We start from the raw sequence: 15,946 nt of genomic DNA, 5'->3' as shown, positions 1-15,946 counted from the left end.
GGATGTCCAAAGCCAACAGACCCGGTATAACTCTGGCTTCTGTGTGGGTGGCACACCAGTCACGGTCTTTAGCACTTTTTTGCTATTGGTACTGAAGGCACACGGCTCACTCGGCAGCAAAACCACCTGAACACGTGAAATAGTGATAACCACCAGCTCCATCTGCAGCAACAAAACCTGCTTCCCACAATGCAGTGGTCACCACATCCGATGCTGTTGCCTCTTTACCAGTTGTGCACACTACTGCTCCTACAGCTGCTAAAATTCAACTGTTGTTGCATTACATACAATACAGCCAGGAAGCTGTGTAGACACTTAGACAATGCAAGACTCAATATCGGCACCATCATCACTGCCGCAACACTCTCAGAGTCCCTTGGCATTATCCTGTCGACTACACCTCTCCTGATTTAGCTCCACTAAGAGGAGACGAATGTGGTGATATAAGATCTCATTTCTACCACAATGGAGTTCCCAATGACTGTCCCATGTCTAGGACTGTGACAGACATTGCCCCCCAGCCACATGGACTCTAGTGACACCACCCTTTCTGTGCCATCTATATCAGCACTGGAGTGAACAAGGGAAAATTCTGCATGATCGTTCACTGCTGGCAGACGGCCTAGTTCACATTACCTCTCATTGCATTAATATCTTGACTATTTTTGGCCACCTTACATTATGTCAAACTATGCAATGCCTTTTTGCTACAATCTGAGTTTCTATGTTTGCTTTGTTCGCCATACTAATGACTGTTAGGTTTCCAACCCAGAGCTCCAGGCTCTACTGCTACAGCAACAGCACACTAGCCCCGTCTACCAGTCAATTTCAATGTGACTTTATCATCTATTTTGGCTTACATGCAGCAATTCCATTTTTTTACAATATTGTTATTGTCTTAATAAAAATTGTTCAGCACAACATTCACTACTTATAATTATGAAGTTCCCACTGAAAAGATCTCTGCACGTCACCTCCAGCATACAGCCTGAAGGCTTAACCCCAGGCTCTTCATGTACCACTGCCGCAACTGGTACTCAAACAGATCTCCCTACCCTGTTTTTTCCAAGCAGAGTTGCTGAGCATTCAAAAAAGAAGGCCTTGTCATTTATAATAAAACACTTGATTGATCCCTGTTTCTGCCAGGGTGTTGATTATAGCGCCTAAAAATGTGGAATATCCTCTCCAGAATGCTTCCTAGCCTTCTCAGTGTGCTATTCTACCATCTCCCCAACCAAAATACTGTTTTAGTTCATTCTTATACCACCCCTGCTTCCAACCTCGACCCGAATGGGTCATATCAGAGTGAAAGTCCACAGTTTAAGGGCTAACCCATTTAGTTACCCAGCACACATTATCCAAGCATCAAAGACAGTGTCATCAGTTAAAACAGTCAATAGAAGGATCTCAAGGAGAAACTGAATCCGGACAGGAGTACTACAATTTATAGGCAACTTTGTGACTTTACAGGCCAGCAGAAGTCTTATATTAAAGTATGTTCACCAGTATTGATGAGGACAGGACATTTGCACAAAATGTGTCTTTTATTTACACAATTTCACGATACAACTTGTAAAACAGAGTTAATGAACAAGACTTTCTTTTTCCTCTTTAAATTTATAATGCAGCTCTTTGCAGTCCTCATTGGAAATGTTCTCCCAGCCAGTACTCTTCATGTGGTACACTGCAATGAATATCAAAGTGTTGAACAGACATTTGATAATATTTATATTTGAAACAAAAAACAAGACAGTACAAAGCATAGTATTTTCAAGGCAATTTGTTTTGTTTTGAACGTGAATGTAAACAATATGTGTGTGTCTTTTTTATATATTATGAAAAAGATAGCTGCTACTCACCATATAGCGCAAATGCTGAGTCACAGATAGGCACAACAAAAAGGCTTTCAAACAAAGCTTTTGGCCAAACAGCCAATCATTAGAATAGAAACACACACACACACACACACACACACACACACACACACACACACACACACACACACACACATTTTGGTACAACAAAACACAAGAAAAAATAACACAGATATGGCTGTTAGTTTATATTATGTATAGGAACACTGGCCATAGTGTGTTTCCTCACACATACTTGCCAATGCCCATCATTCTGTTAATTTTGATTCACTGAAATGTCATAAGTGTCTACTAGCTGTAGTGATAAACAAGAAATAACTTTAAAAGGAGAAACATATTGTTAGATTCAGCAGTCTGTAGTACAAACACCCTACATCACAGATAAACAGGTAGTAGCAAATACTGTATAATTAGTATCAGAAAGTCAGATGATTTTGTGTTTTTATATTTGAAACTGAAAGTGCTCCAAATTGGTATTTCTTGTTTTTAATCAAACAGAGAGAAGCAATAAACAAATTTTCTCATTTAGTAAAAACTCTTTTATACCTTCTGGAAAGTCTTTTTTAAAATAGTACTTCAAGAAAGAGACCAGATACACTATGTGATCAAAAGTATCCGGACCCCCCCCCCCCCCCCAACTATATGTTTTTCAGCAACCTCAGTAGTCATTAGACATCATGAGAGAGCAGAACGGGGTGCTCCGCGGGACTCACGGACTTCAAACATGGTGAGGTGATTGGGTGTCACTTGTGTCATATGTCTGTACGCAAGATTTCCACATTCCTAAACATCCCTAGGTCCACTGTTTCCAATGTGATAGTGAAGTGGAAACGTGAAGGGACACGTACAGCACAAAAGTGTACAGGCCGACCTCGTCTGCTGACTGCAAGAGACCGCCAACAGCTGAAGAGGTCATAATGCGTAAAAGGCAGACATCTATCTAGACTATCGTACAGGAATTACAAATTGCATCAGAATCCACTCCAAGTACTAAGACAGTTACATGGGAGGTGAGAAAACTTGGATTTCATTGTCAAGCGCCTACTAATAAGCCGCACATCATGCTGGTAAATGCCAAACGATGCCTCGCTTGGTGTAAGAAGCGTAAACATTGGACAACTGAACAGTGGAAAAATGTTGTATGGAGTGACAAACCACGGTACACAAAGTGGTGATCCAATGGCAGGGTGTGGGTATGGCAAATGCCCGTTGAACATCATCTGCCAGTGTGTTTAGTGCCTACAGTAAAATTTAGAGGTGAAGGTGTTATGGTGTGATCATGTTTTTCATGGAGGGGGCTTGCAACCCTTGTTGTGCTGCATGGTACTATCACAGCACAGGCCTACATTAATGTTTTAAGCACCTTCTTGCTTCCCACTGTTGAAGAGCAATTCGGGGATGGCGATTGTATCTTTCAACACGATTGAGCATCTGTTCATAATGACAGTCTGTGGTGGAATAGTTACATGCAAATAACATCCCTGTAATGGATTGGCCTGCACAGAGTGCTGACCTGAATCCTATGCAACACCTTTGAGATGTGTTTCAACACCAACTTCGTGCGAGGCCTCACCAACTGACATCAATACCTCTCCTCAGTGAAGCACTCTGAAGAATGGGCTGGCAGTCCCAAGAAACCTTCCAACACCTGATTGAATGTATGCCTGTGAGAGTGGAAGCTGTCGTCAAGGCTAAGGGTGGGCAAACACCATATTTATTTCCAACATTACTCATGGAGGGTGCTACGAACTTTTAAGTAATTTTCAGCCACATGTCCGAATAATTTTGATCACATAGTGTATCTTATGTGTCTACAGTGATGGGAGTAAGACGAGTTAAAAGACAAGTATCACCTCTCAATCAGCTGATTTACAATTACATAGCAACAGTATTGCTGTCATTGATATACATGACATGCATGAAAATGCCAGTCCATGACTCCCAAACACCGAAGCCCCCATGAGAAGAAACAATAGAAAACAATAATTTTTAAAGCTGCTGATCACCACTTCACCACTGTAATACTACCTGTATCACAGAAACAGTATAGTCCCCTGTTCGTAAAAACTTACCTCTTACAATGCCCCCACTGTAAGCATCCCTGTGAGTTGCATGGTAAATTGCACGTCGACCTAGATCGTATGCTTCTTCATCAGATAAATCCCAGTTATATCCAGCATCCAAAACACCAAAGGCATACACCGAGCCAGAACCAACCGAAAAAACTTTTCCTTTTGTTCTCGTGCCTTCATTGTCCACATAGTAGAGTCCTGGTCCCTGTCAAATGCATATCCAAGGAATGTATATTTACCTTTTTTCACCACACTGGATGTTGCATGCCATGACTATTAAATATATTTCTGAGGAAGAGTTTACAGCAACCAGTTACTAAACAGTGTTTTAAATATTCTTACTTACCAGTGGAGCAAATGCAGATACTTTCACATCCATTTTTGGTCAGTGAATATTTAATTTATATTTGCATTTGATGACTAACTACAGTTTCCAATATTCATTCTTGAAATTCAAATTAATTGTAATAGGTACATAGGTATTACATGAAGTGTCATGTGCCGGACTCGGACCTGAACCTGGATTGTAAGCTTATCGTGATAAGGGAGATGGGAATATACTAGACATGGCCTACACCTTAATAGGAGGCGTAAAGATGGGTTGGTTGAGCTTCTTGCAGATAATATATGGGGGAGGGGGGGGGGGGGGCACAATCACACACAGCAAAATACTTGTGGTTACTGGTGTGAAAGGGATTCAGGCACCCTATTTTAAAAGAAGTGAAAATAACAGAAGAGCAATACAAAATACTTAATAATGCATAGAAAAGTAATATTAAACAACGTAAAATCCAGGATGGAAAAATGACTATATTATGAAAAGGATAGTTGCTACTCAGCATACAGTAAAGATGCTGATTGGCAGATAAGCACAAGAAGACTGTCAAAGAAAGCTTTCAGCCAAACAGGCCTTTATCTGAACTAAACACGCACAAGCGCACACGCATGCATGCACATACCCTACGCAAACCCAGCTGACACACCTGACCACAGATCCTGGCTGCCAAGGACAGATTGCAATCAGCAGCATTTGAGCGAGGAGGCTGGGGTAGGGAGGGGGAAGGGTAGCAGCGATGGTAAAGTGTTGTTATTGAGAGCATACAGGGTGAAGTGGGCAGAGGGTAGAATAGCAAGGTGCAGTCTGGAGGTTAGACAGAGGGCAAGCGTTTCCCAATGGAAAAGACCGTGGGTGTGTAGCTGGAACAGAGGGCTGTCTAGTGCTGGACTGGGAAAGATGTTGTTGTTGTTGTTGTTGTGGTCTTCAGTCCTGAGACTGGTTTGATGCAGCTCTCCATGCTACTCTATCCTGTGCAAGCTTCTTCATCTCCCAGTACCTACTGCAACCTACATCCTTCTGAATCTGCTTAGTGTATTCATCTCTTGGTCTCCCCCTACGATTTTTACCCTCCATGCTGCCCTCCAATACTAAATTGGTGATCCCTTGATGCCTCAGAACATGTCCTACCAACCGATCCCTTCTTCTGGTCAAGTTTTGCCACAAACTCCTCTTCTCCCCAATCCTATTCAGTACCTCCTCATTAGTTATGTGATCTACCCATAGGTGGTGGTTAGTGTTTAACGTCCCGTCGACAACGAGGTCATGAGAGACGGAGCGCAAGCTCGGGTTAGGGAAGGATTGGGAAGGAAATCGGCCGTGCCCTTTCAAAGGAACCATCCCGGCATTTGCCTGAAACGAGTTAGGGAAATCACGGAAAACCTAAATCAGGATGGCTGGAGACGGGATTGAACCGTCGTCCTTCCGAATGCGAGTCCAGTGTGCTAACCACTGCGCCACCTCGCTCGGTGATCTACCCATAGGAATAGGGACATGGATAATTGGGTGAAGGACAATGAAGGATCCTGGTGGCACAGGCTGTAATGCAGTCATCGAAATTAAGAACATCGTCTTGGGCAGTGTGCTGAGTAACTGGATGGTCCAGCTATTTTTTCGCCACAATTTGTCAGTGGCCATTCATGAGGACAGACAGCTTGTTGGTGGTCATGCTCCAAGCAGAATGCAGCACAGTGGTTGCAGCTCAGCTTGTAGATCACATAACTGGTTACACAGGTAGCCCTGCCTTTGGGGGATAGGTGATTCTTGTGTAGGTGATGGTGGAGCAAGGTTGTACGGGACAGATCTTACATCTAAGTCTATTACAGGAATATGAGCCACGAGGCAAGGAGTTGCGAGTAGGGGTTGTGTAGTAATGGGCGAGGGTATTGTGTAGGTTCGGTGGGTGGTGAACTGCCACTCTGGAGGGGTGGGGCAATGGTGTGTAGGACATTCCTCGTTCATTTCAGGGCTAGAGAGTAGTCGAAACCCTGGTGGAGAATGTAATTCAGTTGCTCCAATAACAGGTGGAGTGAGTCACAAGGGGGCATACTCCTCTGTGGCCGCACCGTGGGACTTTGGGAGGTGGCAGGTTAATGGCGGGATAAGGCACGGGAGATCTCTTTTTGTACAATGTTGGGAGGGAAATTACAGTCTGAAGGCCTATGTGAGACCTTTTGTATATTTTGAGAGGGATTGCTCGTCCCTGCAGGTGCGACAGTCACGGGGGGCTGGGCTGTATGGAAGCAATTTCTTGGTATGAACTGAGTGAAAGCTGTTGAAGTGAGGGTATTACTACTGGCTGGTAGATTTGATAAGGACAGAGGTAATGATGCAGCTTTTTTGAGATGGAAGTCAGCATCGAGGAAGCTGGCCTTCTTGGTTGAGGAGGACCAGGTGAAGTGAATGGGGGAGAAAGTGTTGAGGTTCTGGAGGAATGTGGATACGGTGTCCTCACACTCTATTCAGATCATGAAAATGTCAATGAATTTGAACCAGGTGAGGGGTTTGGGACTCTGGTAGGTTAGAAGGGATTCCTCTAGATGGCCCATGGACAGGTTGGCATGGGAGCCGCGGTATTTTGACCGTGCAAAGGTAGCATAATCATTAGTCTCTCAATTAGTGGCTGGAATGAATGGCTTGGCGAGAAATCAACTGTCTCTTTATAAATTTTTGAATTTAACTTTTGAGTCAAAAGGCTTAAATTCTTCTTTAGGACGAGAAGATCCTATAGAGCTTAACATTTTACTTTTATATAGTTTTTTGTTTGTCTTTCTATATTTAATGATGATGTTTTGTTGGGGTGACATGAAGAATAAATAAACTCTTCATTATTATATCATTGATTTATGTTTGTTGTTTTGATCCATAATTTATGATCATAAGATTAAGTTACCTTAGGGATAACAGCGCAATTGTTTTTGAGAGCTCATATCGACAAAGCAGATTGCGACATCGATGTTGGATTAAGAAAAATTTTGGGTGCAGGAGCCCAGTGATTAGGTCTGTTCGACCTTTAAATTCTTACATGATCTGAGTTCAGACCGGCGTGAGCCAGGTCGGTTTCTATCCCAAGACTATTAATCCATATTAGTACGAAAGGACCATATGGTTAAAATATTTTTTACTATATTTATTATATTTTATTATATGCAGGTGCCCATAGCTGTACTATGAATTTGTTTGTAGGTGATGTCTTCAAAGGAGAAGTAATTGTGGATGAGGATATAAATTAGTCATGGGGATCTGTTGGGCTTTGGGAAAGGCACTGTTCAATATCAGCAAGGCCACTGGCATTAGGAATGTCAACGTAAAAGGAGATGGCATCAAGAGTGATGAGCAGGGCACAATGTGGTCAAGGAAGAGGAACTGTGGAGTGTCGGCGGAGGGAATGGTTGGTATCTTTTATATTAGGTTGGTACGATGCAGGTAATAGGCTGAAGGTGTTTTTTTTATCTAAAAATTTATCCTGACCTTTCCAATTCTATCTGCTGATAAAGGCACCACCACTACTGGTCTGAACTGCAAGGATTATCTGGCAAAAGAACTCTGCCAGCTGTCAGATTCATCTACCTACACATCCTGCCACAGTGACACCATTCCAGAAATCCAGCAGGCTCTCCAATCCATGCACTAATTCTGAGGCCCATCCCAGAACCTCTCCTGGAGTCCACCCCTCTCCTCACCCTGACTAGTCCATGGTCTCCTACCTTCTACATGCTTCCTTAAGCCCACAAAACCCAACCAACCAGGACGGCCCATTGTGGCCAGTTACAGTGCCCTCACAGTGACTGTCTGCTCTCTTAGACTAACACCTTCAACCTATTACCCAGAACCTAACTTGCTGTATAAAAGATACCAACCATTTCCTCCACCAACTCTCCACAGTTCCCGCCCCTTTACTACACGGTGCCCTGCTCGTCACTACTGATGCCACCTCCCTGTACACTAACATCCCTAATACCCATGGCCTTGCCACTACTGAACACCACCTTTCTCAACACCCAACAGATTCCAAACTCACAACCTCCTTCCTAGTCACTATGACAAACTATATCCTCAACTTCCATTACTTCTCCTTTGAAGGCATCACCTATAAACAAATCCAGGGTACAGCTATGTCCACCCCATGGCACCATCCTATGCCAACCTATTTATGGGCCATCTAGAGGAATTCTTTATAAACACCCAGAATCACAAACCCCTAAACTGCCTTAGATTCACTGATGACATCTTGTGATCTGAATTGACAGTGAGGATATCTCCTATCCACATTCCTCCAGAACCTCAACACCTTCTCCCCCATTCATTTCACCTGGTCCTCCTCAACTCAGCTTCCTCAATGTTGACTTCCACCACAAAGATGGCCATATCAGTTTCTCCGTGCATATCAAACCTACCAACCACCAGCCATAAGGTACTAAGTCTCCCTGACATATTTTGATTTTATATCCATGACATACTGCTTCAAATAAATGAACAAGTACGAGTTGATAATTAGAGTGTTCCTAGTTCAGGAAATAATTATCTTTATTTCATTTTTAGAATTGTTTCATTTTCATAGTCTGTGGTTGCTGTATTATTTTTTGAGGTCTCCTTTCAATCAATTTGCAGCACCGAGACCAGTCGAGCTGCCTGTGACGTTACTGCAAGTAGCAGCAAAGAGAGCCCAGGCTGTCTGCAGCTCCCAAGGAATATCGAAGACCGGGACATAGAGCAAACAAAAATGTCAACCAGAAATTCAATTGTTTTGGTGTTAGAGTGAGATTGGTCAGTCTCACTTGTCAGTATTCATCTACGTTTATGAAGAATTAATAAATTGGTATTCTGTATTTGAGGACTGTTATGACTCCTTTACTAAAGTAATGCGACATAAAACAGAAAAGGAGTCAGTCAACATTTGCTCCACTGAATACGCAAAATAGTCTTAAGACCCTCACAAGTGGTGACCATTCAGTGAAGAATACTGTCACAAGAAACTGAGTCTGTGTCATAAAAAGTGTCAAAAAAATGTGGTACAGGTTACGGTCATTCTAAAAGCGCACATAGAATGCTGCCAGAAGAGTCAATTCTGAGTTTGAAATTCTTCAACCAGTGGTAATAAGACGATGGACAATATCAAGAACAAAAAAGGACTAATTATTACAAAATGAAAAATTCATGCTATATAATTATGAGTAGTGTTGGGGAACTATAATCTACCCAAGGGTGCACAATTTAAAACAAATCTGTTGCACAGTGATCACAACATTACAATAGTTATACTACCGTCCTTAAAAAGTATGCTAACCAGTTTTAATTTGTAAGAAGGCTTTAGCGAGAGAATAAAGAAATATAACTTAGCAACATGTTGAATAATGAGCTGCTAAGCAAATAAATGTCTAACATTCATACAAGCAAAATGAGAATTACATGGCTGGTTCACAGGCTATGATGTCCAGATATAAATATTTTGTGCTACCTAATATTTTGGACATTACAAGCCTAGTTTATTGTAATCAACTAATGAGTTTAGCAGCCGATGACCATATCCAGATTACACAATGATAGCAGCAGCTGACAACATCTGCACTGCGTGATGGCAACAGCAGCAGCAGCAACCAACAACAAAATCAATGAGATACAAATGCTTCTGATGCGACAAACTCAGTGAGTGAATTTTCAGTTACAGTGTGAAGTGCAATGGTTTTGATTCAGTAATTTTTTCTTGAATGGAAAGAAGTTTGTGTAAAATACAACACAAAAATTTCAAAACAGGAATGTAATAAAATTTTCTGAATATAACTGTAAACATATAATGTAACAAGGTTTTAAGAGAACAGTCTCACCATATAAATACTTATGCAATTGGTATTATAGCAGTTTGTGTTAATGAATAAAAGATTTATAGAAATAGACAATTTTACAAAAACTGAGAACAGATTAGATAGCACGGATAAGAAACTAAATGACTTCACTTCTCGACTTAATGGCAGAATGGACAGGTTGGAAAAACAATCTGATTTATGATTCAGTCATGCTGTTGAGCTGGAGGAATGACTAGGTATCATAGAGGACAAGATAGAGGGCAAAACTGGAACTTGTACATAGATTACAATCTGACCAGGGCAGTTTAATACAAAGAATTCGAATTTTAGAGGAAGATTTACTGCATACTAAAGATGGCTTACGGAAGTATACAAATGAGAAAATTGATGTAATATCATCTATCACCAATGAATTAGAACAAAGACTGCAAAAGATAGAAGTTGAATGAGAAATCCAAGTTAAGGAAATGAACAGTAAACCAAAGGAACCTTTTGAGAATAATTCCACATCTTCCATGACCACACTCACAGGTGATAGGATGTCAACAATTAATAGTAATGACCAGTACTTAGGTACTACTACATTTGGAGTCAAGAACAATGGCAGTCGAGTTTAGGCTTGTTCTGCGCACCTACGTCATGCATACTCCGACAGCCAATGAGCATTCAGCAGCATTCTTACTGCTCTGCTCTGAATCCTGTAGCTAATGGTGGATTAAACGTGATCATAGCAAGTTGTTTAGTGAATTTCTATTTCATTTGTTTGAGTTGTCATCGCTGATGGTGGTAAGTGAAATTCTGCATAAGCAAGCGAGAGACATAATTTGCAGGATATATGGTTTCTTCAAGCAGAAAGCATGCACATGCGCAAACCACAACTGTCTCTTGGAACCATCAACAATGCCATTCCCACCCATACTTCAACATGTGTGAACCGCCGTAATTTGTGGATCAGACTATACAGATGTACCACAGATCATTACTATGGGACAATAACTAACAAAAGAGATTGTAAATCTGTTAAGGACGAGTAAGATGGTAAGTAACAGTTGTGATGATTTCAATACTTTATTAAGTAAAGAACCACAAGTTTTCGAAATTTACAACATCAGGAGAGATACACAGTTTTATTTCCAAAACTGTTTAAAGGCATGCTACCCAAAATGTGGGCAGATTATAGTAAAATAAGATTTATAGTAAGCTGTATGACAGGTGACGCTACACAAAGGGGAATGCTACAACTGGAAAACTTTAGAACTCAATAAGATTTCAAAACTGCTTTCAAATCAAAATACCGGAGCAACGGGCGCACAGAAAAATTTATACTTTGAAGTATTATGTTCAAAACCATACAATAATAACTCTTGGAAAGGATACAGGGATTTCACTAAATGGCACATTAATAAGACTAAATACTTAGACAATCCCCTAAGAGACGAACATTTGCTAGAGGAAATTCTCAGTCACCTCACATAGAGAGTAAGGGACAAACTTTTGGGCAAAGATTTGAGCAATGTTAATAATTTATTGGGATATTTAGAACAGATAGACACCACTGAGAGAGAATCAGAGAGGTGGCAATCAAAGAACAACAACAACCTCACCAATGCAACATGACAAACAATGTTACAACAGAGGAGTGGGAATTGTGTACAGAGTCCAGTGGTTAAGACGATAACAGAGCAGGACACAGGCACAGAAATGGTAATAAGGAACAAGGTACAGTATTTAACAATAATACTGCTAGTTTAATAAGATATGACAATGGAAACACATTAACAGACAATCTATTGGAAGAAAGAACACAACCTATCAAGCAACATATTTGACCAAAACTTAACAGAGTAGTTGGACATACACCAGTAAGTATATTTCTATATTTTGGTAGTGCTATTTGTGAAGTGATCTATGAGTTTTTAAAACAAAGTTATGTGTTTCCAACATTGCCGGTAACAGGAGTTAAAATCACAGGCATGACAGGAACCAGAAGCAAATCAATTTGTGAAGAATTGTTGAGTACATCTGGACTGAGTGGATGTACATTTGAGAACTCTATGTTTGTGGTCAAAGGGTGTATTTAACCCTGTGACCACAAACACTGAATACTCAAATGTATATCCACTCAGTCCAATTGTTCTATGAATAGACTGGCTTACAGAACACAAGGCCACATTAGATTATCAAATGAGCAAAGTACAATTTCCATATGGACAAGACACAAAAACAATCAAATTACAGTTTGATCCAGTCACTACTCGAGAGGTGAATCTTAAATTTGTAGTAGCTAACATAGTTAATGATGATTACAGAAAGTTACAAGATTACCACTTACTGATAAATTAAGATGACATAGTTAACAGTGTAGGTAAGCCAGTAAATCTCAACGCATATGAGAAAGAGCAGATGGCTTCTTTATTAAGTAGTCAGATGTTTTTTCAATGAGATCAGGAATTATAAAAGACTGTTTGTATCCAAAAGATTAAGCCACACAATACATTCTAGGTAAGACCATATCCAATACCCGTTTCTATGAAAATGGCAGTCCAAAAGCAAACTGACAATGATTAATTGGAATATCATTGAATCTTCTCATAGTTGCTATGACAAACCCTTAGTTGTAGTAAAAAAAAACTCAATGGAAGTGTGAGACCCAATATTAAATGAAAGAGGTGTTAATAAAATAATTGAACCTGAAAGAGACAGACCACCTATAACAGAAGAAATGCTAACCAAATTTACAGGGGGGCAAGATACATCAGCACAGTGGGCCTCACTGGCAGATATTGGCAAATAGAACTTCATAAAGACTATAGAAAGTTACACAGCTTTCCTATTTAAAGGATGATCATAGGAATTTCAGGCATTACCTTTCGGACTGAACATTTCAGTGTTTTTTTTTTTTTTTTGGCAATGACTTAAGATTCTAATTTATGTTTATGACATTGTAGTTATATCTACCACATGGAACAACACACTTACAAATGCTAAATGAATTTTTCAACAGACTATGATCACAAGGAATTACGATGAAACTATCAAAATCACAATTTGGTAGGAATAGGTGAAATTTTTGGGACACACAGTGAGTCTTACACGGTTTGAAGGTTCTGGACAAAGTTTAATAGCATCTAGTGTACGTGGGTCCGGTTTGATTCCTGTCAGTTGCATAGTTGTATTTTTTGAATATTTCAAAATGTATCCAGCTGGATATATTTTGGAATATTCGAAAAATACAATTATGCAACTTTGCAACAAAATCGCGCGGAATTTTTGACATAAGTACCATAACCACTTAACCTCACATTTTTATTTACTCTGTATTTCATCGTTTGGAAGTTAGTTATTTTCACATAGGGTGCTTCTGACACTGTTTCCTACCGTAGGGCAACACCACACCAAAAATACTTCGCCACAGTGGAAGAATAAAAATCGAAAACAGACGATAATGTATAGTGTATCTTGAAAATCATGTGAACAGCCGTCTGATGATGAACATGCCAGTTCGAAACCGGTAACTGCGCTATTTACCTAAATAAATAGCAGTATTAATAGTGGCTGGTTGCTGTTTTCTTCTTTGTAAGAATTAACCTACATTAATTGTACACAGCCACAGTCTCCCCATGTCAGTATCAGACAAAATAGCAGTAACAGAATTAATTACTTGGTATGTATACTTCGAGTATGTATACTCTGGATCAAAGAAATGTATCGTGGATATGAAAAAGTACTACTACTTTAAAGACGTGAATCGACAGGTAACAAAAATATTACACTCATGTGAGATATGCCAAAAAGTAAAAATAAATACTTCAGGAGTACACATATTGCTGTATACCATTATTCCAGGATAAATTTGGGAGTTTGTGGCATTGAATCTCTCTGGCTCAGTGCTGTAAGGCCAGGGAAGCACGGGATACAGCCTGGTCATTTTAGAATGCTGGTCAAAGTCGGTAATGCTGTACTCCATAACAAAATCTACAATCAACAGCGTAGCAAATAAAACTATGAGATGACAATTTTAAACAAGTTGGTAAACCTACGAACCTTTTAATGGACAAAGGGAGCCAGTTTACATCCACAAACCTCCAAGAGTTTTTAGCACGGGAGAATTTAAACCGTATTTTGAATTCACACTACCATCCTGAAAGTAACCTGTCAGAAAGGGTTATGCATGATGTGAGATTTTTTTCTGAGCTTACTGTGTGATTAAGCTTTCAAAGTGGATAGAATTAGTGTTGAATAAATTGCCACCAAAGTGTTAGTACTAGAGGTAACAGGGCAACAAGTAGAAGGGGAACCCTTCTTGAAATGGGTTAAGTAGCCAGAAGAAAACTCTGCCCTCCAGTTGATGTCAACTAAGAATATTAAAGAAGAGATGACTATGGAAGCTGAAATATCGAAGAAAAAAATTATATATATATATATATAAAAAAAAAACAAAGATGATGTGACTTACCAAACGAAAGCGCTGGCAGGTCAATAGACACACAAACAAACACAAACATACACACAAAATTCAATCTTTCGCAACCAACGGTTGTTTCATCAGGAAAGAGGGAAGGAGAGGGAAAGACTAAAGGATGTGGGTTTTAAGGGAGAGGGTAAGGAGTCATTCCAATCCCAGGAGCGGAAAGACTTACCTTAGGGGGAAAAAAGGACAGGTATACACTCGCACACACCCATATCCAACCGCACATACACAGACACAAGCAGACATTTGTACAGGCAAAGAGTTTGGGCAGAGATGTCAGTCGAGGCAGAAGTACAGAGGCAAAGATGTTGTTGAAAGACAAGTGAGGTATAAGTGGCGGCAACTTGAAATTAGCGGAGGTTGAGGCCTGGCGGATAACGAGAAGAGAGGAAATACTGAAGGGCAAGTTCCCATCTCCGGAGTTCTGACAGGTTGGTGTTAGTGGGAAGTATCCAGATAACCTGGACGGTGTAACACTGTGCCAAGATGTGCTGGCCGTGCACCAAGGCATGTTTAGCCACAGGGTGATCCTCATTACCAATAAACACTGTCTGCCTGTGTCCATTCATGCAAATGGACAGTTTGTTGCTGGCCATTCCCACATAGAAAGCTTCACAGTGTAGGCAGGTCAGTTTGTAAATCACGTGGGTGCTTTCACACGTGGCTCTGCATTTGATCGTGTACACCTTCTGGGTTAGAGGACTGGAGTAGGTGGTGGTGGTGGTGGTGGTGGTGGTGGTGGGAGGGTGCATGGGACAGGTTTTACACCGGGGGCAGTTACAAGGGTAGGAGCCAGAGGGTAGGGAAGGTGGTTTGGGGATTTCATAGGGATGAATTAAGAGGTTACGAAGGTTAGGTGGACGGCGGAAAGACACTCTTGGTGGAGTGGGGAGGATTTCATGAAGATAAAGTTGTTTTCTTGTTTCAATAACTGTAAAATTTTACCATGAGTGAGAAGTGTGGGCTTTGCCGTAGGTTCGTGAGTGGATTGCGGTGTGAGACTTGTTCGAAGTATTTTCACTGGGGGGAATGCAGTGGGGAAGCCAGTAGGCATTCTGGTGAGATCCTCTCCTGGAACTGCAGGTTATGTAGCAAGAGTAAGTTGATAGAGGAGCAGGAGCGTAAGATCTGTGCCCTTCAGGTGCAGTTGAAAAATGCACAGGAGGAGCTAGATAGGATGAGGAGGGAGAAGGGGGTTGGGGAATGGGAGCTGGCTGTTGGCAAGAGATCTGCTAGGAGAAGGAGATTTTCAGATAGTTTTACTATTGGTTTTTGTAATAGATATGACCAACTGTCAGAGTCTAGTGGAGAGGAATCTCTAGTAGCTGTAGATGTAGGAAGTATGCAGCAGACCTCAGCAGTTATGGTGGCTAGGACAGTTGCGAAGTCTA

At 40.8% G+C, this 15,946-nt stretch overlaps 1 protein-coding gene across 1 annotated transcript in view; it reads right to left on the bottom strand.

Annotated features, from left to right (window-relative positions):
- Window positions 1-1,525: 1,525 nt before the first annotated feature.
- The window catches only part of LOC126194975 (proteasome subunit beta type-5-like), a 62,901-nt gene continuing 48,480 nt past the window's right edge, over window positions 1,526-15,946 (bottom strand). Inside the window, exons 4-5 of the mRNA XM_049933381.1 lie at window positions 3,947-4,151; window positions 1,526-1,684 (exon numbers count right to left, since the gene is read on the bottom strand). Of these exons, the coding sequence (XP_049789338.1) occupies window positions 1,584-1,684; window positions 3,947-4,151 (306 nt within the window). The 3' untranslated portion in view covers window positions 1,526-1,583. The remainder of the gene's footprint in view (window positions 1,685-3,946; window positions 4,152-15,946) is intronic.

The sequence above is a fragment of the Schistocerca nitens genome, chromosome 7 (assembly GCF_023898315.1).
Source record: "Schistocerca nitens isolate TAMUIC-IGC-003100 chromosome 7, iqSchNite1.1, whole genome shotgun sequence".
Lineage (NCBI taxonomy): Eukaryota > Metazoa > Arthropoda > Insecta > Orthoptera > Acrididae > Schistocerca > Schistocerca nitens.
Note: the sequence above shows the minus strand (reverse complement) of the source record. Positions and strands in the feature narration are given on the sequence as shown.